This window comes from Watersipora subatra, chromosome 4 (assembly GCF_963576615.1).
Source record: "Watersipora subatra chromosome 4, tzWatSuba1.1, whole genome shotgun sequence".
Taxonomy (NCBI): domain Eukaryota; kingdom Metazoa; phylum Bryozoa; class Gymnolaemata; order Cheilostomatida; family Watersiporidae; genus Watersipora; species Watersipora subatra.
The window spans coordinates 21,934,646-21,959,888 of NC_088711.1; the positions used below are offsets into that span (position 1 = coordinate 21,934,646).

General features: G+C 41.3%; 1 protein-coding gene across 2 annotated transcripts in view; it reads left to right on the top strand.

Moving 5' to 3' along the window:
• Positions 1-212: 212 nt before the first annotated feature.
• LOC137393031 (nardilysin-like) overlaps positions 213-25,243 on the top strand; it is a 60,094-nt gene continuing 35,063 nt past the window's right edge. Inside the window, exons 1-11 of one of the 2 annotated variants that reach the window (XM_068079413.1) lie at positions 213-377; positions 7,279-7,393; positions 9,207-9,368; positions 9,653-9,734; positions 9,887-9,987; positions 10,888-11,014; positions 22,425-22,520; positions 22,998-23,120; positions 23,295-23,496; positions 24,107-24,184; positions 24,910-25,030. In XM_068079413.1, coding sequence (XP_067935514.1) covers positions 301-377; positions 7,279-7,393; positions 9,207-9,368; positions 9,653-9,734; positions 9,887-9,987; positions 10,888-11,014; positions 22,425-22,520; positions 22,998-23,120; positions 23,295-23,496; positions 24,107-24,184; positions 24,910-25,030 — 1,284 coding nt within the window. In that variant the 5' untranslated portion in view covers positions 213-300. Of the gene's footprint in view, positions 378-7,278; positions 7,394-9,206; positions 9,369-9,652; positions 9,735-9,886; positions 9,988-10,887; positions 11,015-22,424; positions 22,521-22,997; positions 23,121-23,294; positions 23,497-24,106; positions 24,185-24,909; positions 25,031-25,243 lie in introns of those variants that run through there. The other variant, XM_068079414.1, reaches the window with a different exon arrangement.

Sequence of the window (25,243 nt, forward strand, 5' to 3'; positions counted from 1 at the left end):
GATTATCATTCGACAACGCGAACAACTTTTTATGGAGAAAGTTTGTGAAAGCAATTTAATGAGTCCGATTTTGCTTTTTACACCTTTGCCAGCGTACCAACATTTTTTGACGGGCTCCTACAAAGATGTATTGAAAAAGTTGAGGTTTTGTTTGTCTTCTGACTCACTTCAATTTTTGAAAGCGCACGGCTGCGAGAAGCTGAAACTGCCGTTTTCGTTTGATTACTGCATCGTTTCTTTACATATAGATCACTTTCGTTAAAGTAATTCAATATTTAGTTTTGGAATATTTGGCTAAGAATGAGTGACACTTTGCCGCCGGGATCAAGTCACGACGATATTGTAATACAGTCTCCCAATGACAAACGAAAATACAGGTTTCTAATAATATTTACTTTCATAGTTTATAGCTTGTCGTGATACCTATTCTGCACTCAATATAAATTTATTTTTGTTCTGTAAAAGATTTCAGTCGAAAGCCTACAGCTACCATTATGACTATTGTATTCTTTGCAGTTTAAATATCTGTCTAATGGGACAAATGTTGAGCACTCAGTCTATGAGTATGGCTCCGGTTTTTTGGGAAAGTTCTTAGTGTCTGTATGTAATATTAAATTTCAAGTTGCAACTTTATAGTAGCTAGTTAATTAGGATGCTGATTAGTGCTTTACGTCAATGTTGAAAAGTTAATTACATCATTTCAGCTATAATGTATGTGCAAAAATACTAAAAATTCCCCTGTCATACAGCCCACGACCAAAGTGATATTGGAAAAAGGAAAGGGTACAGCTGGTTGAGAAATGCAATATTAACAGTAAAATGGCACTGCAGTGCAATAGGAGGACTGCAATGGTAGCTGTAATGTACTGGGTGTTATTATACATGTACAACAAACAGCAATAATGAAAGGAAAAGTTTATATGTTTATATCTCTCTCCTGCAATAGGAGAAATACAATATTAGAAGTAAAATGGCAAGCTGTTGTGTAATATACACAGTTTGAAAGTTGGTTGTGTTGAATGTAGAATGGTTTTGACAGTATCTGTAACAGAAAGCAAGCATTAGCATTCACATGTGTCTGGAAGTTTTTTGCAAACTGGAGCAAAATAAAGAAATGGGTCATGTCACAGAAACCATGGTTAAGTCGGGTGTGTGAGATTTAGAGTTGTCTACACTAACAGAAGAAGAAAATTCTGTTATTTTGAAAAAAAAATTTGATTCCAGCTTAATTACAGCAGATTTTATGGTCAATAAACTGAATGCATGTTTACCATTATTGTGAAAACATAGTTCTAAAAAAACTGGTGTTAAAATCTGAGAAACAAAAACCAAACATTGAAATGTAAACAATTTTGTTTACATTTCAAAACGTCATAGCAATCAATATCAAGAAGTTGTGATATTTATTTAGATTTCTTAATTTATATCCAAAATATTATGCTGAATTTAAAAATCTAAACAGATTTTAGTTGGTTGTCATAGAAATAGTTGTATATCTATAAGAAAATGTAGGCCTATTACTTAATTTTGCAGATATTAAAAACGGCTTGGCGGTACCGCCAAATTGGGCATAGTACCATCAACAAAATCTTTAGAAAAATAATAACAGTAACATATTGCACACCATCGGTCACTATACACTTCGATTTTGTAAATTCGAATGATTATTCTTATAACTAAATCTTTTAAAATTGAATAATTATTCTTACAATTAAATATTATAATAATTTTATAAGAATTGTTAGAAAAATATCATCGTCATTTCCTTTTCTTTCACTGCTTTGGACATCAGTTGGGATACCAAAGTACTCATTATAAGTGTCAAAAATGTCAGTCTGGTTGAACCGGCAAAAAGAAATGATTACTTTTCAGTACTTCTACGTTAATTATATATTGTATCGTTAGAAATCGTTAAAATAGAAAAAGAATTGTTAGAAAAATATCATCATCATTTCCTTTACTTTCATTGCTTTGGACATTAGTTGGAATACCAAAGTACTCATTATAAGTGTCCAAAATGTTAGAGTCCAGTAGAATCGGCAAAAAGGAACGGTTACTTTTCAGTCCTTCTACGTTAATTACAGAAACCTTCGGCAATTAGACAATGTCATAGACTGGTGAAATGTGCACTTTTTTTTCTCGTGAAATGCGCACGACTTAATAATTCTAATCTCGGTCGCACCGCCTTATCGGTGTTTCGTTGGCCGGTCTTAATTTTGATTAAAAAAGGCTTGTCGAGTTTTTATTTCGATTTTAGGCCAAATTAATCTGTCTATTTATGTATAATCCGATCAGATGGGTTAGTTTTAGGATATTGTAGAAACTTTTCAAAGACTTGGTAACATATTTAAATCGGTTTATATGTGTTTGTATCATTATTTTACTTAAACGACTCTACACAAAAACGGTTAAATTTTTTGATGAGATTTCGGTACAAGGTTTTGGTCACGTCCGTTAACGGGCACATTATTGGGCACAGCCGTAATATCATCAACAAAATCTTTAGAAAAATAATAACAGTAACTTATTGCACACCATCGGTCACTATATACTTTGATCTTGTAAATTCGAATGATTATTCTTATAATTAAATCTTATAATAATCTTATAAAATCGAATAATTAAATCGAATAATAAAATCGGCAAAAAAGAAATAATTACCTTTTAGTATTTCTACGTTAATTACAGAAACCTTCGGCAATTGGACAATGCCATAGACTGGTGAAATGTGCACGGTTTTCTCGTGAAATGCGCACGGCTTAATAGTTCTACTATCTGTCGCACGACTTTATTGGCGTTTTGCTTGCTGGTCTTAATTTTGATTAAAAAAGGCTTGTCAGGTTTTAATGACGATTTTAGGCCAAATTAATATATCTAATTATGTATTATTCGATCAGATGGGTAAGTTTTAGGATATTATCTCAACTTTTCAAAGACTTGGTAACATATTTAAATAGGTTTATATGTGTTTTGTATCATTATTATACTTAAACGACTCGACACAAAAATGGTTAAATTTTTTGATAGGATTTCGGTACAAGGGTTTGGTTACGGCCGATGATGAAGAGTTTTCGTGAGTTGTGTGCACATATGCATTTATTATAAAGATCCCATACACTCGCTTCGCTCGTGTTTGGTCGTGGGATAAGTCATTTAAGGGGGGTGGGAGTTCGTCCACATCTGGTAGAGTGGGTTTCTAATTAGATCAGGAGGCGATCTAATTTTGTAAGTGTTAATGATAACACTTCAGCGCTTTACATAGGGTAAGGTCAGAAGTGACCTAGGGCTCAGTGCTGGGTCCGCTTTTGTTCCTTATTTACGTAAATGACATGCCACATGTAATGCTAAACTCAAGGCTGATGTTTTATGCGGATGACTTGTTATTGTTTTGTTATGTCAAGAGCAGTGAGTACAGTGTTCCTGAACAACAATACCTAAACATTCTCGTAAAATGGGCTGATGATTAACAAATGTGTTCTAACACGAGTAAATGTGAAACTATGTCAATTGTTAGATCAAACTGCCTTAAACAACATTATAACTAGTTAATATGCAGGGCACCTATCTATAACAACCCTCTCTTTAAATATCTGGATGTTACAATCGATAATAGAGCGCCGTTTGATGAACACATAGACAGTATAGCAAAAGAGCTAATGGAATTTTGCATATACATGTATATGTTAATGAAATCCTTGAAAAGATCTAAGCCTTTGACCAGGAAGATTGCTTTTTCACCATTAGTAGGCGCAGTTTGGAATACCCCTCTATTGTTTGGTCCTTTTATCTCATTAAAAATATCAAAAACTAGAAAGTATAAATAGAAAGGCTTTCCACTGGATGTATAATCTCTCAAAATACTCGAAGACATCATGTCCCAACATTGCTGACCTCTTCTACAAGATGAACGGAGGACTGCTGATTTCAACTTTTCAAATAAAATAATTGATGGAAGAATGAAAATTGTGAGGAATTGTTAACTACAAAATTTAAAACATCCCATAATACACGATTTGGTGCTGCAAAGGAACATGTAACAATAGATCTATGTTAAAGGAACTTCTTTTGTCAAACACCAAACAACATTAGGTTATCTCGACTTAAATGATCTTTTTATATGTTTTCTTTGGTAAAGCTTTAGTAAAATTTTTTGCGCATCACTACAATGCATCCTAGATGTGAATGTGATTATTTATTTATAGATATAGACATATAGATATAAACAGGCTAAAAAAGGAAGTTGCTGACAGTCAAAGGCGGTACATGTAATCGACTTTTGGTATTGATAAGAAATCATTGAATGAATGCTATTGATTGTTTGTATTGACAAAAATATTGTGGAGACTTGAGTAGGTTGATTCTTCATTTGCTTCTAATAGTCACTCTACTGACTACAACCACAATAACCTTGATTGAATGTAATATTAGTTTAATACAATAAAAATTTATGTATTTTCTTGAAGCCAATTTCCCTTATCAAAGCTAGTAGTTTTATCTAATTACATAATGATCATCCTTGTTCCATGATAATAATCCTTGACTTCAATCTTTCAGGCGGACTGGTAAATTTATTGTAGATTTCGTTTTGTTACTTTAAAATGATAGCTATGGTGCACTAAACTGGCCAACTAGATGAAACTGGATTAAATACTTGTACTATCCTTTCTACCATTATATACAAATAAGCGATAGATGTTCTGCAGTTACTTTAATTATGTTCTTAAGCACATCTTTTGGTCGTCACATACTTTCTTTTTTACGATTTCAAAACAATTTCTTAGGGATGTATTTACTAACATATATTTAAGATTCCATTCATTGTTTGTATTATTTGCTGATATATGCAAAATCTGGTTATCTAATCGAACACGGCCTTAGTAATAACTATACATGTATATAGTAATTTTTGAGCGATGCATACAAAACTATCTCAAAACTCATTTAATTAGTTGAAGTATAGAGAGAAACGCTGCTATTACTGAAAACTGTATAATCTACACTTTGGCTGGCAACCAATGAAAGCTGTCGATGAGATGAGGTTCAGCATGCTGTTAAATATTAGCTAGATGTAATACCAACTAACAGATAACTATTTCTGTTTCAAGAAGTAAAAATGATGTACAACATCGAAGAGTTTTTGTAGTCATGACATCATCATCATCATTGCATTTCGTACTGAAAGCAAAAGTGATTCATATTTATGGTAACAAGCCGAAATATTTGCTTTCATTAAGTTGAGAGGTTCAACATGGCAGTGTACATATGTCATAGTCAAGCATAGCCAAAAACCAATTAAAATTCATCATTAATTCTACTCTTGCACTTTGTTCATGCTGTTTTGTTGTTCAGTATTTGATTTAAAATTTATGGAATAGTGACCAATTGTGAACATAAACATTTGGCATGGTCAGTGTTTCCAGGTGTAAAATGAAAAATGTTTTTTATGACACATGTAGCTGTCATAGCCGCTGCGACACTTGCAACTGTCTTCACACTAGGTTGTTGTGCTAGTGTCTCAATGATATGGTAATGCATTGTCTAAAAACCTGGGAAAAACTAAATCCTTATTTCTTGTTTTAGTATAAAGTCTATAAAATTAGACTAAGTAGGTGCTAAACAAAGAACTTTATGTATAGAACAGTGAAAAGTTGTCCACATGAAATAGCTACATTTGAGATGCATTATTCATTTGCTTTAATGAATTTTAAGGAGATAGTTTCCTAGTGCTTGCACTCAATCTTGAAACAATCTTAATACACTTTAGATCAGCTGTAACTACAGTAATACTTCAACTTACGAGTGCTCCAACGTACGAGAAACTTGAGATACGAGCCAGCTTTTAAGCAAGTTTTAGCACTAACATACGAGCCATGTTTGAGATACGAGCACATGAGTCAGTTGCCAAGTATGCCGGAGGTGTTTTATGAGAACAGCATCACTCTGTATTTTTCAACTGCTCAGGTTATACTGTTGTACCGTGTTTGTTGTGCACGATTTTCTGTGCAGAATTATGTGAATTAAAAGTACTGTGCGTAGACCGAAAGTTTGTCAGCAAAATGAAAGATAATGCAAAGAAAAAGCAAATGATAACAATTGATATTAAACGGAAAATTATTGAAAAAATATGCACGAATAGGTAAGAATAGTTTGAAGTTTGATATATAGAAGTTTGATATATAGAAGTTTGATAATAGAAGTTTGATATCATCATTGTAATGAAATGGCTTGCAATATAATGGGGCTTTGAATTCTCATAAGGAAGTTATCATTGTAACTTGTAAATTTATATTAAATGCAGACAGGTTTGAAAGACCGGTAATTAAAAGATCAAAATTTTTTGCAAAGCCTAATAGGATTGGAGGCAAAATCATAAAGGTTTTAGCTGGTCCACATTGTAAAAAAGCCCAATATACCAGCTCTTGTCTGGGAGATCACTGTTAGGATAGCCAAAACTATGGAATTAATGTGCAAGAACTCAATGTCTGTCATTAGTTATTTTAGTAATAATATATTTACCTATTCTTACAACATTATGTGCAGTAATGACTATAAAACTGAGTTAATGATGATATAGTCACATTGGGTGTTTTTGTCAATTTTGTGACTAACATCCCAATGTATTCTGGGAGGGAAAATGTTTCTTTGTAGTCTTATTTTAGAAAATTAGGACTCAGTAATGTTTTGATTGAGAATGGGTGTCCATCGGTCCAAATACAATCATATAGTGATTGTATTTGGAGTAATATATCCTAGTGAAATTGTGGCGTTGTCAGGCTACCCTCTGTTATTTCTTTGTACTCGTAGCAGTTTTCAAGTTGTTAGCTTTTGTTGTATAATTCTTTTTTGATACTCAGTGACATGGTTGTCCATAGAGCCATGTTGCATGGCTAATCAATTGAGTTTTAGTTGGAACAACACAAGTTCTCAAAATGCTCGAGTTGGTTGTATTATCTATAAACCTTCTATTATGTTAATCTTTCTGTCATGCCTCATAGGGACATCAAAGTTGGCCATTTAAATGAACACGTTATAATGTTTTAAGATTTTTGGACAAAGGTCACAAATATTTATTTGGTATTTAATCATTCCAATATGGACTTAGTGGTTTTTTATATTCAATTTTTTACTTTTGGAGAAACAAGTTCTTTGGAAGGCAAACAGTGGCAAACTGATTTATTACCAACCTATCAATAGACACTAATGCCATAGAAGTTGTAGTACTACCATAAATTCGCTGTTTTTACCGTATCAACACCATTGTTGTATTTCTTGCTGCAGAGTTTTAAGGCTGGAAAATGGCTTGACAGCTTTGCTAATCTCAGATATCGATGGTGATGCTGATTCATCTGATGCTGAACGTGATCACAAGCAGCCTCCTAACCATGCTGAAAAGGTTAGTTGAACTCTGTCATCTTTTGCTATGGCAACTATGAGTTTAAATCAAGGTTGTCTCTGAAAATATAAATATTTTATCTCTGTTTATAAATATGGAAATGGAATATGATTTCTGTAGGTAATATATTCAGCTTTGTGTACATGGTGTACTAGCTGAGAGGTGGCAGGCTACAATGAAGCTTTGTGTTGAAATTGAACATTATATATTGGATCAAATATTCCTATACGCATCCATTGTATTTGCTCTTAGTTCCTTTTGAAATTCAATAAGAAGCTTTAAGACTACAACTTACTCTTAAAATAGATTAAATTAACTTCATATATGTCCTTTATTTTTTTTGCTTTTATATTTCTCTTTTGATTTTATATAAAAAACTCGTGTTTCATGAAGTCGGTAAAAATAATTTATTAAATTTCATATTGAACATTGATAAAAGTTTTATGTAGATGTGACTGTAAATGGGCGTTTGACTGCAGTTATCTTAGCCACTCTCAATAGTGACACTTCTTGCAATATCCTCCAAGAATTCTAGTTTCACACTCACATTTTGCCTGTAGACTGTGTTTATATAATATATTTTTTTCCCTGTTTAGTAGAGCTAATAATATAGAGCTCTCTGTACACTACATAGCAAGCTTGTTAAAAGACTGTAGGCTTGTTTATTGTCCAAAGTACTGTTTGGGTTGAGTTATTGTAGAACTCTTACTCTGACTAGCACCATGTAATGTAGCATATGATTAGCGAACAGTTAGCACCTGGATCATGGTTATGAATTGCCTTATTATTATAAAAGCTCTATCAGAGTGCAGTGCTGTTTTGGATCTTTTTCATGAGCATTTGATGGTACCGATACAAGTACTACTTAGGACTTTAGTTCACGATAAAAGATGCCATTATTTTTTAGGAAAGTACTTATTTTTGCCTAATTTCTTTGACGACCACTGTACTTGATGTCATAATTCTCTACTCACTCACGCTATTACACGTAAGCTATGGCTAGGAAGTAGGTGGTTACATTCCGTAAAAATAGTTACGGTGTATCCAAGTGTCCCCTTTTTGTCTAGGCTAACTGCCACAGTGTAGCAGGTGTGGAATAGAGAAGTAATGGAGCTGTCCTATTCCTAGGTAGTAAGGGGTGTAGAATAGAAATGTAATGGAGCTATCCTAGGTAAGAAGGGGTCTAGAATAGAGAAGTTATGGAGCTATCTTATGTAGGAAGGGGTGTAGAATAGAGAAGTCGTGGAGCTATCCTAGGTAAGAAGGGGTGTAGAATAGAGAAGTCGTGGAGCTATCCTAGGTAAGAAGGGGTAGAGAATAGAGAAGTCTTGGAGCTATCCTAGGTAAGAAGGAATGTAGAATAGAGAAGTTACATTGTATGCAGCTATCCTAGGTAAGAAGGATGCTTATTATTTGCTTACTCAAAAATAGGCTTGTTTCAGCTGTACGTATCTTGAAAAGCCATGGCAATGCAAGCATAGTAAATTTTTTTTGCATGAACAAGTGAGTCTAGTGTACACACTTTTGGCCTAGTTTCTAATGAAACTCTGCCACCATTTCTTCCCCTTTTTGCAATATGAAAATGCAAGTGGTACAAAATACTAGAAGAATATTATAAACCGGAAATCTTTTTGAATTGTGTTAGATATAAAAAGGGTAGTTTTGATAGATTTTCGCAACTATGCCAAAAAAGGAGAACATATAGAGGAGATTTAGTCTAATAGCGTTTAGTCATGTTCCAAAGCTTTGACATCATCCGTTCTCAAGTGACTTATATTTATGGTATGACTTGGACTTGTGTGCTACACTGTAGAATGACAATAAAGAACAGCGTATGGAAGGTCTCGAGGAGGATTCTGGTAGTGAGGATTGCTCAGGGGATGAGACCGATGACAGTAGTGATATGAGTGACATGGAAGGGAAGCAGCCAGGTGGTCATAAGAAACACGGAGCCGAGGATGACAGCGAAAAATTGGTCAGCATTTCTGTTCATGATTGGCATTACTTATTATTCTAAATACATTGTAACTGGATTATGCCTTCCGATATTTTGAAAGATTCAAGCTACTAATACTTGAGTTTTTAAGAGATCCTAGGTTATTTATTTTCACTTGAAAAGTAAAAAAATTTGTAGAAAGGAAGTGAAATTGTTTTTAATGTTTATTTTACTCTGTAATTTTCCTGCCACTATTTTCTTAATTGCAGGTTGTTGATTAATTTTTGTTCATGTTTATAACAGCCAGACCGGTTTCGTTACAGGCAGCTGCAGCTTTATGTATCGGTGTGGGAAGTGCCTCTGATCCTGCCGAGGTTCCTGGCCTAGCACATTTTCTCGAACACAGTGAGTCTATATTTCGTATTAATATTATCCAGTGTTGCGACGTCTCAGTGATGTGTGACCGACCAATTCATATATTATTTTGGTGTCTTACCATGTACCTGCACACTCATCATCCCTTTTAGCATGTATTATCATTACTCATTTTGTTTTAGTGGTTTTCATGGGCAGCACAAAATACCCTGATGAGAACGCATTTGATTCTTACCTCAAAAAACAAGGCGGAAATTCCAATGCTTTCACTGATGTAGAAAGGGTAAGAATATGCCCGTCATTTCATTTTGAGCTGCAGGGTAGGACAGTGTAAAGCGCAACCTAAGTTAAAAAAAGGGGTATATAACTCTAGTTTGGTTTCTCTGTGGTGTGCCTTATGGCCAAAGGCACCTTTGCTAGCCAAACATTCTCAGATAACATTTGAGTTGCTGGTGTATTCACTAGTTCCGATTAGAGAATTAGTTGGTAGTCATGGACTGTGACACCGTCTGGACTATCATTATCAGGCAGTTTTTTAAAAGAACTATTATTTAAACTGAAGTCATCCCTTTTCTAGGTGAAAGTGAGTGATTGTTCTCACTCTCTAGTCGAATGGTTCTACGTCTATGTAGCGGCATACAAATCTTGCTGTATACAGAAATCAGTAGCATTCATTTATTGATTCCTCATCAATAATTTAAAAAAGCTATCACTGCTGACTGTCAACGATTTCCTTATTTACCCTGTCAGTGCACATGCATTATCACTATTGGTATAACTCTCCGACACTGACAAGAGACATTAATTAACATCCCAATTAGCTGGCAAGAAGTTGTAACTTGAAAAGCAATATTACGTAGAGACACCAAGAAGTTTTCTGAAAAGCCAAATCCATAATCATAGATTAGCAGTGCCCAATGATTATCAGACTAGGCAGATATTTAAACTGCCAAGAAGAGAATAGTCCTAATGGTGATTGTAGGAGCTTTTACAACGATGAGACAAAAATATGAGATCTATATTGAATGTAGGATATATATCGCAACATAACATATGTCATGTACTCAGAATTATTGGGTTACATGCTAAGTCCATGTTAAGTCATGTTAAGTCATGCTAAGTCCGTTAGTCTGAAACTTCTACTCTTGATTTTACCCTTCCGCTCATTTTATTGTTTTCTCAGACAGTTTTCTACTTTGATGTGGAAAGAAAATCATTTCACAAGGCTTTGGATATATTTGCTCAGTTCTTCATTAACCCAATGTTGAAGCAGGGTAGCGTCGACAGGGAGATCAAGTCAGTTGAAAGTGGTAAGAGTTGTTTCTTCATGAATGTTTTTAGCCTCAACTTCTTAAAGTTTTTGTAGGTTTCGATTTGACAAACTCAAAATCCAATATTCGCTCCACATTCTAATGTGTTTGTATCAGTGTGATAGAAACTCACCTATAGACAATGGGTAGAGGGGTACAGTCATACTGTGGTGGATGGCGTCCCCTTACATTTAGCCAAGCCAGAGCCGTGCCGAGTTAAGACCGAGCCGAGACATGCCGGGTTCAACCAAATAGAACGGAGGCGGAGCTTACTAGCTATATATGCTCGAACATTTGTGTAGAAGAGCAGAGCTGTTCTTGGCCTGTTCATTGCTTGTTACTTGAGCATTCTTGTACAACTTATGAACTAAGCAGAAAATATATGTATAAACTCATGCACTGAGTCTTGTACTAGTGGAGGAAAGTGAAGGTCGCACAAAACCTTTACACTGGTGGCAGCAGTGGGATAGCTGACGATCCCAAGAACTCCACCACTAGACTCACATCAGGATCACTGGACACTGGGAGGATCACTGGACTCTGGATGAACTGGGCTGCCTGAAAAACGGCGACACTGCTCCTATTGGAAGAACTTCCTGACAACAGGAAGAAACCCAGAGAGAGAGAGAGCTGTGGAAAGCCCTGCGGTATCAGGAGGCCATTTTCAATGCCCTCAGGGCAAGATTCGGGCTATCCGCCAGGCAGGCGCTAAGCCAGCTCAACGCCCTTAGGCAAAAATAAAGGACGACACTTCAGGAGCATGATATGGAGGTCGAGAGGTTGGTACGCATTGCGTACGGGGACCTGCCGAATCGACACCAAAATAGTAAGGCTATGGAGACCTTCTGCAGCTCACTAAGGGACCCTGCCCTGCAGTGAAATCTGTTGGCCGTACATACGCCCTCGCTGGCTGACGCTGTACGGGCCAGGAACGACTACCTCCAGATCCAAGGAGGCGAGCGTAAATCCACCGAATCTTTGGTACGAACCCTGGAGGGAAGAACCCCCGACCAGGTGAACTCGGCTGAAACCGATGTTATAGGATGACTAGCCCGGTTGATCCAAACTTTCATGGACAGGGTGGAACGGCTCCAGGAGCAGGTTCGCACTCCAACCAAGAGGAGGAGCCAGCCAGCTACCCTTTGCTGGGGATGTGGGCAACCGGGGCACATACGGAAGAATTGCCCTCGCTACACCAAACCGGCTTCGGGAAACGAAGAACGGCCACAGCAGTAGCTCCGACTACTGGCTGTGCCACGGCCAAAGAACCCCAGAAACACAATAGGACTACACGAGATTCAGTGACAGCCGATGGTTGGTCTCAACCAGCAAGGACTAGGCCAAGGAAAATTCGTACACAGGAACGGCCTGTGGAGACACAAAACTACTGCCAGTCTTTGAGTGAGGCCAATCTGGACATTCCCACTGTCCCGGATACCGCCTACGCCCCTCCGTGCAAACAGCAGGGATGTAGCCCGAAACGAAGGAAGATGACCCCCAAATCCCCTCCACCCCAGACAGCGAAAACCGTCCCCACTGGCCCGGATGGTGGGAAGCCTGCCTTAAAGGCGGCAGGGCCGACCCCTTCTCCGCCTCTGGGATGGCAATCACAGGAGCTGCGGGTCTACCCCGGACGTGGGATGGCCCGAGGGACTGACCCCGCCCCACCGCAGAAAGAAAGGCTCCCAGGCCTCTCGGAAGATGTCTTGGAAGACACCACTAGGGCGTGAGCCCTCAGCCGACCTCACTCCACCAGCTATTTCTTCCCGGGAAGAGTGGAGGGGCGGCCTATCCAGTTTCTTTTAGACACAGGGTGCACCACAAACCTGATCAATAAGCAGGTCTTTGACCGATTGCCAGGAGCCGTACGAGACCAACTCGAGGAGAGTGACAGCCATGGACTATTGGCTGACGGAACACGGTTCCCCTCTATGGGATAATCCGTCTGGCCATCTGCCTGAGGGATGTAAAGACAGAGGAAGTCTTTGTGGTTAGCCGTCTGAGCGAGGATGCCATACTCGGATTGCCGTTCTTCATGGCCCATCAGTGCTCTCGAATTTGAGCAACCGGTGGTCCAAGTGGATGGCAGACAGCTAGTCTGCACGGATCGACATAGGTGGCTGCTACAGAGCAAAGTACAGGTGATAAGGGGGGTAGTGGTTCCCGCCCGGACAGAGATGTCAATACACTGTCGCATCACCACGCGAAGTTACTACCCCATGGGATTGATCGAAGGATTTCTCGACGGACCACCGATAGCAAGTAGCTTGAATCAACCGGGACCCAAGGGGCAGGTCATCACCCGCTGCATGAATGCTACGGAGCGGCCATTGACGTTCCGGTCCGGAGCCACTATCGGCACTTACACGGGAGTGGAGACCCCGCAGGTTGAAGAGGACGATCCCTTACTGTGTGACGCCGGTCCGACTTCAATCAATGGAATGCTGGTTCACATTGAGGAATTGTTCCAGGCGGCCCGGCTGAACTGTGAGGGGACGGGTCAAACGGCGAGGTTGGCTTCCTTGCTGAGTCAATGTGCTACCCTGTTCAGTACGGGTGACGACGACGTAGAAAAGACCACCGAGGTGGAACATTCCATTCCACTTAAGGAGGGCACCCGGCCAATCCAGCAACCCCCCACAGACTCGGACCGGAGAAAGGAGGCCGAGGCCGAAAGGCAGGTCTAGGATCTGCTCAAGCGAAGGCTTATCGAGCCAGCCGGAGGAGCTTGGAGCTCCCCGTGGTGTTGGTCCGGAAGAAAGACGGGAAGTGGCGCTTTTGCATTGACTACCGGCGTCTAAACGCCGTCACCGAGCAGGACGCCTACCCTCTACCCAGGATCGACGACAGCCTGGACACCCTGTCTGGCAGCCGCTATTTCAGCACGCTCCACCTGGTGAGCGGGTACTGGCAGGTACCCCTGGATGCTGAGGCGCAGGAGAAATCGACCTTCTTGACACGGTCCGGATTATGGAAATGGAAGGTGTTGCCTTTCGAACTGACGTCCGCCCCTGCCACCTTCCAAAGACTCATGGAATGCGTTCAACACGGCCTCCACTGGAGAATGCTGCTACTATATCTGAATAATATTATAGTCATCGCCCCAGACTTCGATATGCATCTGCATCAGCTGGAGGAGGTCTTCCAGAGACTCCACAATGCCGGACTGAAGTTAAAGCCGTCCAAGTGCTAACTATTGCAACCCCAGGTCCGCTATCTGGGCCGCATAGTAAGCCAGGACGGAGTCTCTACAGACCCTGACAAGGTGAAGGCAGTCACGGAGTGGCCGAGCCCGTGCGGAGTGAAAGAACTCCAAGGATTCCTCGGGACGGTCGGCTACTGCCCACAATATATCCCGGAGTTCGCCACTACGGCGCATCCCTTGCACCGACTGACTGCAAAAGGAGAGCCCTGGAGATGGACGGAAGGAGAACAGATTGCCTACAACGCACTCAAGGATAGTATCAGCACCGCCCCGATCTTGGGCTAACCGGATCCCCGGAGGCAGTACATTCTGGACACAGACGTTAGCGGATGTGGAGTGGGGGCCGTGCTGTCCCAAGTACAGGAGGGCTGCGAGAGAGTCATTGCCTATTACAGCAAGACCCTCACCCCCTCGGAGCGCAATCACTGCGTCATCCAAACGATGCTGCTTGCAGTGGTAAAGGCAGTGAAGCACTTTCGGCCGTATTTGTATGGCCAGGAGTTCCTCCTATCGACGGACCACGTGTCACTCCGGTGGCTATGCAGGAGGAAGGAACCCTCGAACCAGGTAGCCCGGTGACTAGAGATCCTGGCTGAGTTCCACTACGTCCTAGAACATCGGTCAGGGACTCGCCACGGAACGCAGATGGGTTGAGCAGGCAAACCTGCAAGGACTGCTGGCAATGCGCGAGCATTGAGCAGAGGACAGGGGCCCCTCACGGAAGGAGTTGGCGAGGGAACAAGGGCCATTAGCCGCGTGGGTACCGACCAGTTGCCTGGATGGGACTCCCGCTCTCGACAGGGCAGGATCGACCCTGGGCAACGCTGCATACCCCGGAGGGCCGGCCGGCAACTCGCACGGGACTCCCGCCCCAACAGTGGCGGGATTGAACCTGGGTGCCGGATGTTCCTCCGAGGGGCTACCGGCCACACCAGGGATAACAGGACCAAAGGGTGAGCTGGCAAGAACACAGGCCACCGGACAAGGACCAGTGGCCATCATGTATCATGCCATCACCACAGGAGAAGAGGTGCCAGCGGATCACCTGGAAGTCGGGAGCAGAGAGCCGGATATCCTGCATCACATGCAAGGCTTTCACGCGTGGCTCCGCAGGGCCACGCCAGATGGTGCGTCATCTGCCCCCGGCCATGCGGGAGACCACGGTGTGGCAAACGCACGCCCTGGCTCACTCTGGTGTGGGAAGAATGATAAGCCGCTTCCAGCTGACTTGGCACTGGCCTGACGGCCACAGTCAGACGGCTCATCAAGAGTTGTGAGGTGTGCCAGGCTGCAAAGCATGGAGGGACAAAGGCGGTCGTAGGGAAAAGAAGGCTCTACACCGGGTGACCCTGGCAGAAAGTGGCCATGGACCTGGTGGGTCCATTTCCGGTCACGCCTAGGGGGAACAAGTGGGTGCTGGTCCTCACCGACCACTTCACCCGATGGCAGGACACACTGGCACTACCTGACGCCACGGCCCCGGTGGTCGCAAACGTACTGGATGAGCGGGTTTTCTGCTACCTGGGGTTACCCGAGCAGATTCACACCGACCAGGGGGCGCAGTTTGAGAGCCAACTGATGGCTGAACTGTGCCAAATGTGGAACGTGGGGAAAACCCATACGACTCCTTATCACCCACAGGCCAACGGAATCGTTGAACGGAACAATCGGGGACTCGGAAACTCCTTGAGGGCACTACTCCTTGCCCGGAGACAGGACAAGTAGGACCTGCTGCTTCTCCAGCTGATGAGGGCATACCGAGGCACCCCCACTCCGCAACCGGAGAGACAGCCAACATGTTGATGTTGGGACGGGAGCTGAGCTTGCCGGACCAGTTGGAAAGCCACCCACTACCGACCGAGTTCTTTCCTGCCTACGAGCACGCCCTTAAGGTGCAGCGGAGGCTGCAGATGGTGCACGAGGCGCTACAAAGTCAGATGGAAGTGAGACAGGAGGACCGGGAGGAGCCACCGCTATATGCCCCAGGTGACTGGGTATGGCTCACGAATAAACGCCGGAGACGGGGAGAAAATCCTAAGCTGCAGGCGAAATTCGTGGGACCATACCAGGTCCTGAAAGCCTGGGGAAACCACACATATCTGGTGGAACGTCAAGGCTAGTCTTCCATTCAGAGTGAAGGAAGCCTGAAACCTTATCATGCTTGCCCAGAAAGGTTGGGGCAAGCTCCGACCACCCTGGAGCCAAGGAGGGGTCTTAACATGAAAGGAGCTCGACCCAGCAGGCTGAAGAGGAGGCAGGAGAAGGTCAGAATAGACCCTGTACCCATAATGCCACCCCCAGCTGGGAAAAGTTGCTACTAGAAGCTGCAGAAAAACGAGGGCAGGAGATAACTCTGGGAGAAAATCTGGCCGGACTGGAGGAAGGAGAAAGCCAAAGACGCCCTCCGAGCTCCGAGGAAATCAATCCGGCCACACGGGGAAAAGTTCCGGAAGAACCTGAAGCAAACCCGGTGGAGACCGAAGAGACCACAACACCAGATCCCATCAACCCCGCAATCCAATTAACTTCGGTCCGGCACAATCCGGGGCCAGCCCAGACAACTAGGAAGCCGGAACGGTACGGAGATGGTGTATGTTATTCTATGGAATTGCCGGAAAACGGTCTGGAGGTCGCGCGGGAAAGTTGTAAAACGGTTCTCACGGATGCAACCAAGGCTTTCCTTTTAAAGCACTCGTTTTCTCTGGACGACATCAGAGCGCTGGAAAAGATCGATAGTGAAGGCAACACATCACTACAGGACTTACTGACTTCGATCACAATTAGCTTGAAAGAAGCTAGAGAAAGAATGGAGAGGCCAACACCGGCAAACGTGGTGGCCTACAAGGGGGATGACACAGAGCTGGATATGACATGACAACCGGACTCTGCCGTATTAGAAATTACTGAAAAAGGAGCAGAGGCGTTGTTAGATGCAACCCTCACCGAAGAGAGAGTGGAGGATCTGCTCAACGAGACCATGCCAGAAGAGGTGGAAGAGGAGTGCCGGGTGGCTGCTGTGCGCACTAAGAGGAGACGAGTCAGCCTCCCCTCACTGAAGTTGTCCTCTTCTCCACCGGCTGTTACCGTTAAAGAAAGCACGCCCGTAAGAAAACCGGAGCCAGAGGAAACCAGGCCGCGGAAGAAGGCGATAGTAAGGACTATCAAATACCTGTCTTCCCGGATGGTCTCACGAGCAGAGGAACAGGTGTAGGGCGGGAGTTGCCGGATCTGCCAGTTCACAACCAGCACCCGGCGGATCCACTTTCATGTCCTACAACACTACACCGTGTTTGTGTGCCCCTGTGACTGGCAGCACGTGTCGAGGGACCAAATGCTATTACACCACGCTATTCACCAACAGGGAGGAGTGGAGCCAGTGGTGTATCTGGTCGACCAGGACTCCTGGGAGCAGTTCTGTCAGGAGAACGGGCGGGGATTTCTGACGATGGCTGCCTGCATTCCCACTACTAGAGGAAGGAGGCGCCGTAGCCCGCGAAGAGGAGTCGAGCAAGCCAAGACGCAGCTGTGCCCCCAGCCCGGGTCCGCCCGGCCTTGACCAGGACGGGCTGGACGGCCTTGGATCCTGCCGGGTCACGCACGCTGGCCGAGCTGGTGGGACAGACTCCAGCTAGCCGGACTCTCCTGCAGATGCAGCGCAGCCGGGCCCGGTTGTTAGCACAAGACGCCCAGGAGTGGTTGAGGGCTGCCGAGACAATGCAGACGGTCTTACGGCAGAGACACTTGGAAGGCCGGGAGCGCCAGCTACTGCTGGAGGAGGTGGAACGCCTCCACTATGGAGCCCGCCAGCATGAGACCCTGGCTCAACTGGTGCTCCCTCAGGACATAAATTGGAGACCTTAGTCGCCAATGGGGGGAGTGTGTGGTGGATGGCGTCCCCTTACATTTAGCCAAGCCAGAGTCGTGTCGAGTCAAGACCGAGCCGTGCCGGATTCAACCAAGTAATGTAGAACGGAGGCGGAGCTTACTAGCTATATAAGCTCGAACATTTGTTTAGAAGAGCAGAGCTGTTCTTGGCCTGTTCATTGCCTGTTACTTGAGCATTCTTGTACAACTTATGAACTAAGCAGAAAATATATGTATAAACTCATGCACTGAGTCTTGTACTAGTGGAGGAAAGTGAAGGTCGCACAAAACCTTTACAATACTTTGACATGTGAGTGTCCTAATATATGAGAAAATCGAGATATGAGCAGTGTTTCGAGCAAGTTTCTTCCTTGACATACCCTAGGACACTTATATTTCGCTAGTATTTAGTTTCGTGAGTAGCACACAGAGTAAAATTTCGCTGCAACTTAATTTCGCAGCTCTGATGAATGCGAAAATATAGTGATGTGAAAATAAATACAGTGGAACAAACAACTTAGATTCCTCAGGTCCGGTCCTCTAGTAAAAAAAGTTGTTATATTTGCGACTAGTTTGTATTTGTAACCCGCAGGTATAAATTTATGGAAGAAATCGATAATTCAACGTGATCGCTTGCTGCCATTTGTTTCTTGGACTATTAATGACGTCTCGGTCCTTTCCGTCGTGACCGATATGGTACCAATATTAGATCTCAAGTATTTATAGCAAGCGATGGCCATGGCACGTTTTGAGTTCACAATATTTCAAATTTAAAAAAAATCAAATACAGTACATGTCTCATAAAAAAGAAAATAGATAACAACCAACATCACAACCAGAACTGTATTACATGGTTGGACCTGGTGAGGGTTGTTATCGTTTTTGGTTGGCAGTAAAATTCATCACTACAATAAGTATTATTTAATTGTATGACTTCACCTACCAGACTTTCATCCTCATCAGTTACAAATTCGGTGACTAAACTGATATCATCATCTTCTTCGTTTGTCTTGGCTTTTCCAAAAAAACTTGTTATCGTAATTTGCTTTGCCATGCTGCTCATTCGGTGTATTAACGAATTTACTAGAAATTTCCCAATGAGCTCAATCACACACAAAATTATCTGCATTTTTAATATCACGATTTTGTTGTGGATATCAATGAACTACAGGGCCGTATTCCCTTGGACAGCTGGCCGGCTAAGACGCCCCAACTTTTTAGGAAATTCATAGTCCAACGGCTATAGAAAGGTTTTTATCGCTGTAGAATATCACTTTATTCGAAGCCATAGATACAAACGTCAACTTTTAGTAGTTCTTAGGCGTCATTATTATCTTCATCAGCGGCAAAATATTCTTGTTAACGACTTTTATAAAGGTTTGCAAAATATCAAGTTTTAGCAAACATCTGCTTGCCCATATCCTACTTAATGAACTTGAAATAAAATCGGCAAAAATGATCTTTGTTAAAACGCTTAAAAAAAAGATGTCTTCTTTCTGAGCTTTTTAACTGCATACAAGTTTTGCCTGTTTTAATTTTAAAACGTTTTGTCAGTCACATCAGCTAAAACAAAGCAAATCTCAAAAAATAGAAAAATGTTGATACTTGCCAATAAAATTTTTTAAAACTTCACGTGAGAGGCCCGACTGAGGCCCTACATAAGAGAAACCTGTTGGGAGCTTACAGCACCCCCCCCTTCTCCACACCCCAGATGTTCATAACTAGTCGTCTAACATTAGCCCCCCAACTTGCAACCAGTGAATAGTAACAGGCCTGCGTAGAACATAGCTATTTAATTTCGAATTTTCGCTAGTTCGTTATGATAGTTTAGTTTCGCGCATGAATTTTTCGCGTGATGATGACTCCGCGAAAACGCGAAAGTTAGATGCCGCGAATACTTAAGTGTCCTAGGGTACGAGTAATCTTTGAGATATGATCGTATGAACTGGTTCTTGATTGTCCAAGTACGCGAGAGGTTGCTTTCGGGAACAGCATCACTCGGTCTTTCTCCTCAAATCAGTTTGAAAAACTCTTTGAAAGGTTGGCTAAAAGTTACAGTGATTGCGAGGCAAAGAGCGCCAAACTAAAAACGGATAACGAAAAATAAAAATAAATTTAGTAAAAGATTAAAACTTACCTTCAAGTGTGTGTTTAGTGAGCTAAATTTAAGTTAAACTCAATGTTTCTATTACATGGCGTCACAAAAATTTAGTGTACTTAACGCGTTGCTGTCAAGTCTCTCTCAGACCACCGTTAGTCACTACACCTGTATCAAAGGTAAAAGGTTACAGTAGTCTACATACAGTAATACTTCAACTTACGAGTGCTCCAACGTACGAGAAACTTGAGATACGAGCCAGCTTTCAAGCAAGTTTTAGCACTAACATACGAGCCATGTTTGAGATACGAGCACTTGAGACAGTTGCCAAGTATGCCGGAGGTGTTTTATGAGAACAGCATCACTCTGTATTTTTCAACTGCTCAGGTTATACTGTTGTACCGGGTTTTTTGTGCACGATTTTCTGTGCAGAATTACGTGAATTAAACGTACTGTGCGTAGACCGAACGTTTGCCAGTAAAATGAAAGATGATACAAAGAAAAAGCAAATGATAACAATTGATATTAAACGGAAAATATTGAAAAATATACGAAATGTGTATGCGTGATTGAGCTAGCTCGGCAATATGACAGAAATACATTCATAATTATCAAACAGAAGGATTATATTCAGGGCATTTAGTTCGCAAAAGGACTAACCATAGTTTCTAAACGGTGCAGCGATCTTCATGACCGCTGATGGCATTGGACAAACAATTGGCCGGTGACAGCGTAACTGAAACGATGCTATATGAAAAGGTCGGCGCTATTTATCCAAACTGTTTAATAGACATTCGGACAAGCTGGCTAGTGGTCGTGCATTAACCATTTGTGACGACACCTGTGTTCGTCCTAATCGCAACGTGTTGCAAGGACGACAAAGGCAAACGTCCTTGGATAGAAAAATTTCTCGCTAACCAGCAAGAAACTTCAAACTATGAACGCCGAAGAAATTTTAATTACGTTTAGTTGAAAATGAAAGTTTGCTTTTAGGTCTGCTTCTAAGTTTGTCTTTTAACACTTTGATAAAATCCAAATTTATCACAGTCAACTGTTGTAACGAAGGATAACTTTTATCTCCCTCTCTGGCAAACGCGAGTGTTAACTGCTATTGTATGTATTTAATTTTACATTCTAATTTATCACATTTCCTTGCATTATTTTTTATTTGTTGCTTTTTAAAAGCATGTAATACGTAAGGAGAATAATCAACATGTTCTTTCTGTTACAATATCTTGTTTTGAGTGTTTTATTTGCTTTTTTTAGAGTATGGAAACCAATCAATATATATTTCATTGTTCTATATATAAATAAATTGCACCAACATGCGAGTAAATTGACATACGAGCTCAGTCTCGGAACGCATTAAGCTCGTAAGTTGAAGTATGACTGTAATAATGTTTCATTTTATTGCAGATTTTAACAACTAAATAGGTGTTTGTTAGTTTGTTAGTGTAGGTACTAAATTACAACAATTAAAACCACGTTTCCACTGCAATATCTTGTTTTATGTGTTTTTATTTTATAATATGGTAACAAATTACGTTGCATTAAGTTAAGTTATGTAGGAAATGGTGCCTTGAAACACGAGTAAATTGACATATGAGCTCAGTTCCAGAACGAATTAAGGTCGTATGTCAAGGTATAATTGTGAGATTAATAAGCATTTTGTTGCTAAACTTGTTAGATACGAGAGCTGTGTGAGTAACATTGTAACTCCATCCTTTATTGGCAGTATTACTTGCAGGTATTTCTACTAACCAGTCAGTACTATTAATCTATATATAAATCTCTGTCGTCATTTGTCTGTCCAGTTATAGTGATGAAGTTTTAGGAACAGAAAATGCGCTTCGTACTGGATTTCAATTCAGCACTTCCAGTTTTAGAGGCGATAGGCTTATCCATTAGACTACATGTCCAACTGAGTGTAGCAACCAATAATAGTTAAGATATTCATTACACTGGTTAAAATACTCATAACGACATTGCATCACACTAACGATTACCAACTGACCTCACTAGGTGGATGCCCGACATTGCATGGGTAGTAAAGACAGCTTATAAAAAGTTACATAGTGTGTTGTAAAGGTAATGTAGTAAGGTAATGAAGATAATGTAATGTCTATAAGCTGTTTTTATTAACCGTGCAATGCAGGTCATTCAGCTAGTACTATACATGCAATTGCCTCATCACACGCAGCTGTAATGTTAAGTAGACCTACTAGTTTTGTATGATTGTCTAGAGTTTGACATGAGCAAACAATCGGACAGCGCCCGCATGCAGCAACTGCTCGGATCCCTGGCTAAGAATGGTGCGCCTATGGCTAAGTTCATGTGGGGTGAGTTAGAAAATTACAGACTTTGGCTATTGTGTTTAGTACTGATAATAGAGTGGTCTAAACTAGGTGAAGCATCTGTAACATAAATACTGCGTAGAGTGTGGAGGTGGGAACAGTGGGTCACAAAAGCTTTGGGTCATGTTGAAATATATCTTTCTGTCATACAAACTGCACAGTTGTTTTCAGCTAATCAATAACACAACTATACTGAATACACCACTGTATTCAGTGAACCTACTGGAACGAAAATACATATATTTGTCTACTAAAGTATGTATTTGTCTACTAAAGGTACTTGCATGGACGTATATTCTTCCATGTAAATATACATGTATATGAATACATATACAGATAGTGCAATGTATGAATATTCTATCAAGTACGTATGTATATCTTTTCATTAGCAATGTACGTATATTTTTGTATAGTATTAGCTACATGTAATTTATACAATGCACTGTTTCTCTTCTTCCCCAGGCAACGTAGACTCACTGAAGGACACACCAGCTTCCATAGGAGTTGATCTATACAAACAGCTGAAGGAGTTTCATAGCCGCTATTATAGTGCCCACTTGATGACCTTGGTAGTACAGGCTAAAGGTGAGCTATGTGTTCTTCACCCTGCAAGTATTGGTTTAGCTGTCTGACTTCACTGTTTTAGGGCTTATCGATGCAATAGTATTTGTTGTCAGCCTTACCAATATCCTGCGCTTCAATGTAAGGTTCTTGCGTTTCTTTTTGGGGATAAGATAAACATGTTAGATGGTGTTGTAGAGTGTTTAGACACTCTTGAGTCTTGGGCAAAGGAGATATTTTCGTCAGTACCCAACAATGGTCTTCCCCAACCAGAATTCACTCACATCCTGAACTGCTTTGACACAGCTGTTTTCCCTAAGCTTTACCAGGTTGTACCGGTAAAGAATGTGCATCGAGTGGAAGTCACTTGGCACTTGCCATGCCAGAAGCACCTCTACAGGTACACATAGAATACACTATTTTCTCCTCCATTGATGTCATATGGGTCTTCTCATTGACCTACTCAAGTCTTTTCCGGTATGGCTCATGAGGCTTCTGTGCCAGTAATTCATCAGCCTCAATTAGTATTATTACGCTTGTTGTTCAAGTAGAGCTGCCAAGATGAACAATCATGACTGTATGGTATGACTCGGTGTGATATGGTATGACATTGTATGATAGTAGAGCATTGTATGGTGTGATCTGGTATGATGTGACACGACATTGTATGATGTGGTATGGCATAGCATTGCATAAAATTACATAGTATTGTATGGTACGGTGTGGCCTTTTATGGTCTGTCTTGGAATGTCATGTCACGAGTGGGCATATTATGGGCGATCGTCTTGTCATACAAACATGCAATTGTTGGAGTTGATAAATTTTATGTGTCAAGCTTTCATTGTATAATACATTTTCTGCTCAAACCATTGGAATAGTACAATATGAAAGATTAAATAGTTGATGTATAGACAGAAAGTAGTAGTCGTTAGTCAGACATAATCGTCTAGATGACTCCAGTACATTACTAGTCGCTAGCTTCGATGTCTATTATCAACTTTGTTTTTTAGCTGCAAGCCATTGCACTATGTTGGTTGGCTGGTAGGTCATGAAGGAAAGGGAAGTATTCTCTCCTACCTCAGAGCGAGGTATTTATCAGTTTATTTCAGTTTTTAAAAGATTATACCGACTTGCAGTGATAGAACTATTCTTTTTGTGAGAATGGTTACTGCGCTTCATTGCTGACAAAATATGAGTTGCTGCCTAGTAGTTAGCATGAACTGGCAAATAGAAAATACTATAGTGATAATAATACTATAGTGATAATGACACACAACATGATCACACCCATGGCATGCTTTCATAGTGATAATGACACACAACATGATCACACCCATGACATGCTCTCATAGTGATAATGACACACAACATGATCACACCCATGACATGCTCTCATAGTGATAATGACACACAACATGATCACACCCATGACATGCTCTCATAGTGATAATGACACACAACATGATCACACCCATGACATGCTCTCATATTGATAATGACACACAACATGACCACATCCATGGCACTCTGTTGAAACAGTAAGATGATTCAACAAGTCTTAGTAAAGATCACATTGCATGAGTAAAGATCGTATAACATGAGCAAGCATCTAGAACTATTTAAATAAGCATGAGACATTTCAAGTCTGTCGTACATTTTTTACTGTCATCTATTATTAATTGGTATGGAAATTACATGATTTATCTTCAAGAAACCTTTGATTTTGTATTATTATAGATAATGAGTTGGATGCGTAAGAGAAGTCAACAGAGTTAGAAGTCTTTGCCGATTAGTTTGTCTTTTTTGTTTGAAGATTATGGGCGCTGTCTATCTGTGCTGGTAATTCAGAGTCTGGCTGGGAGCACAATGACACAGGAGCTCTCTTCTCCATCAACATCAGCCTGACAGATGAGGGACTCCTACATGTTTATGAAGTGCGTAGCTGCTGGGCTGTTTAGCTTTCTCTTAGTTGGCATTGTGTAGGAGTCGTAACCCTTGCCACATTACCATTGATTTGATTGATTGATTGATTGATTGATTGAAGTGCATCAGCTGCTCTCAGTTGATCCACTTCTGTTCTTGTGAATTGCCATCAAATGATAGTTGTATCCATTTACTATTAAATTTGTTGAAATTGTTTTCTCATG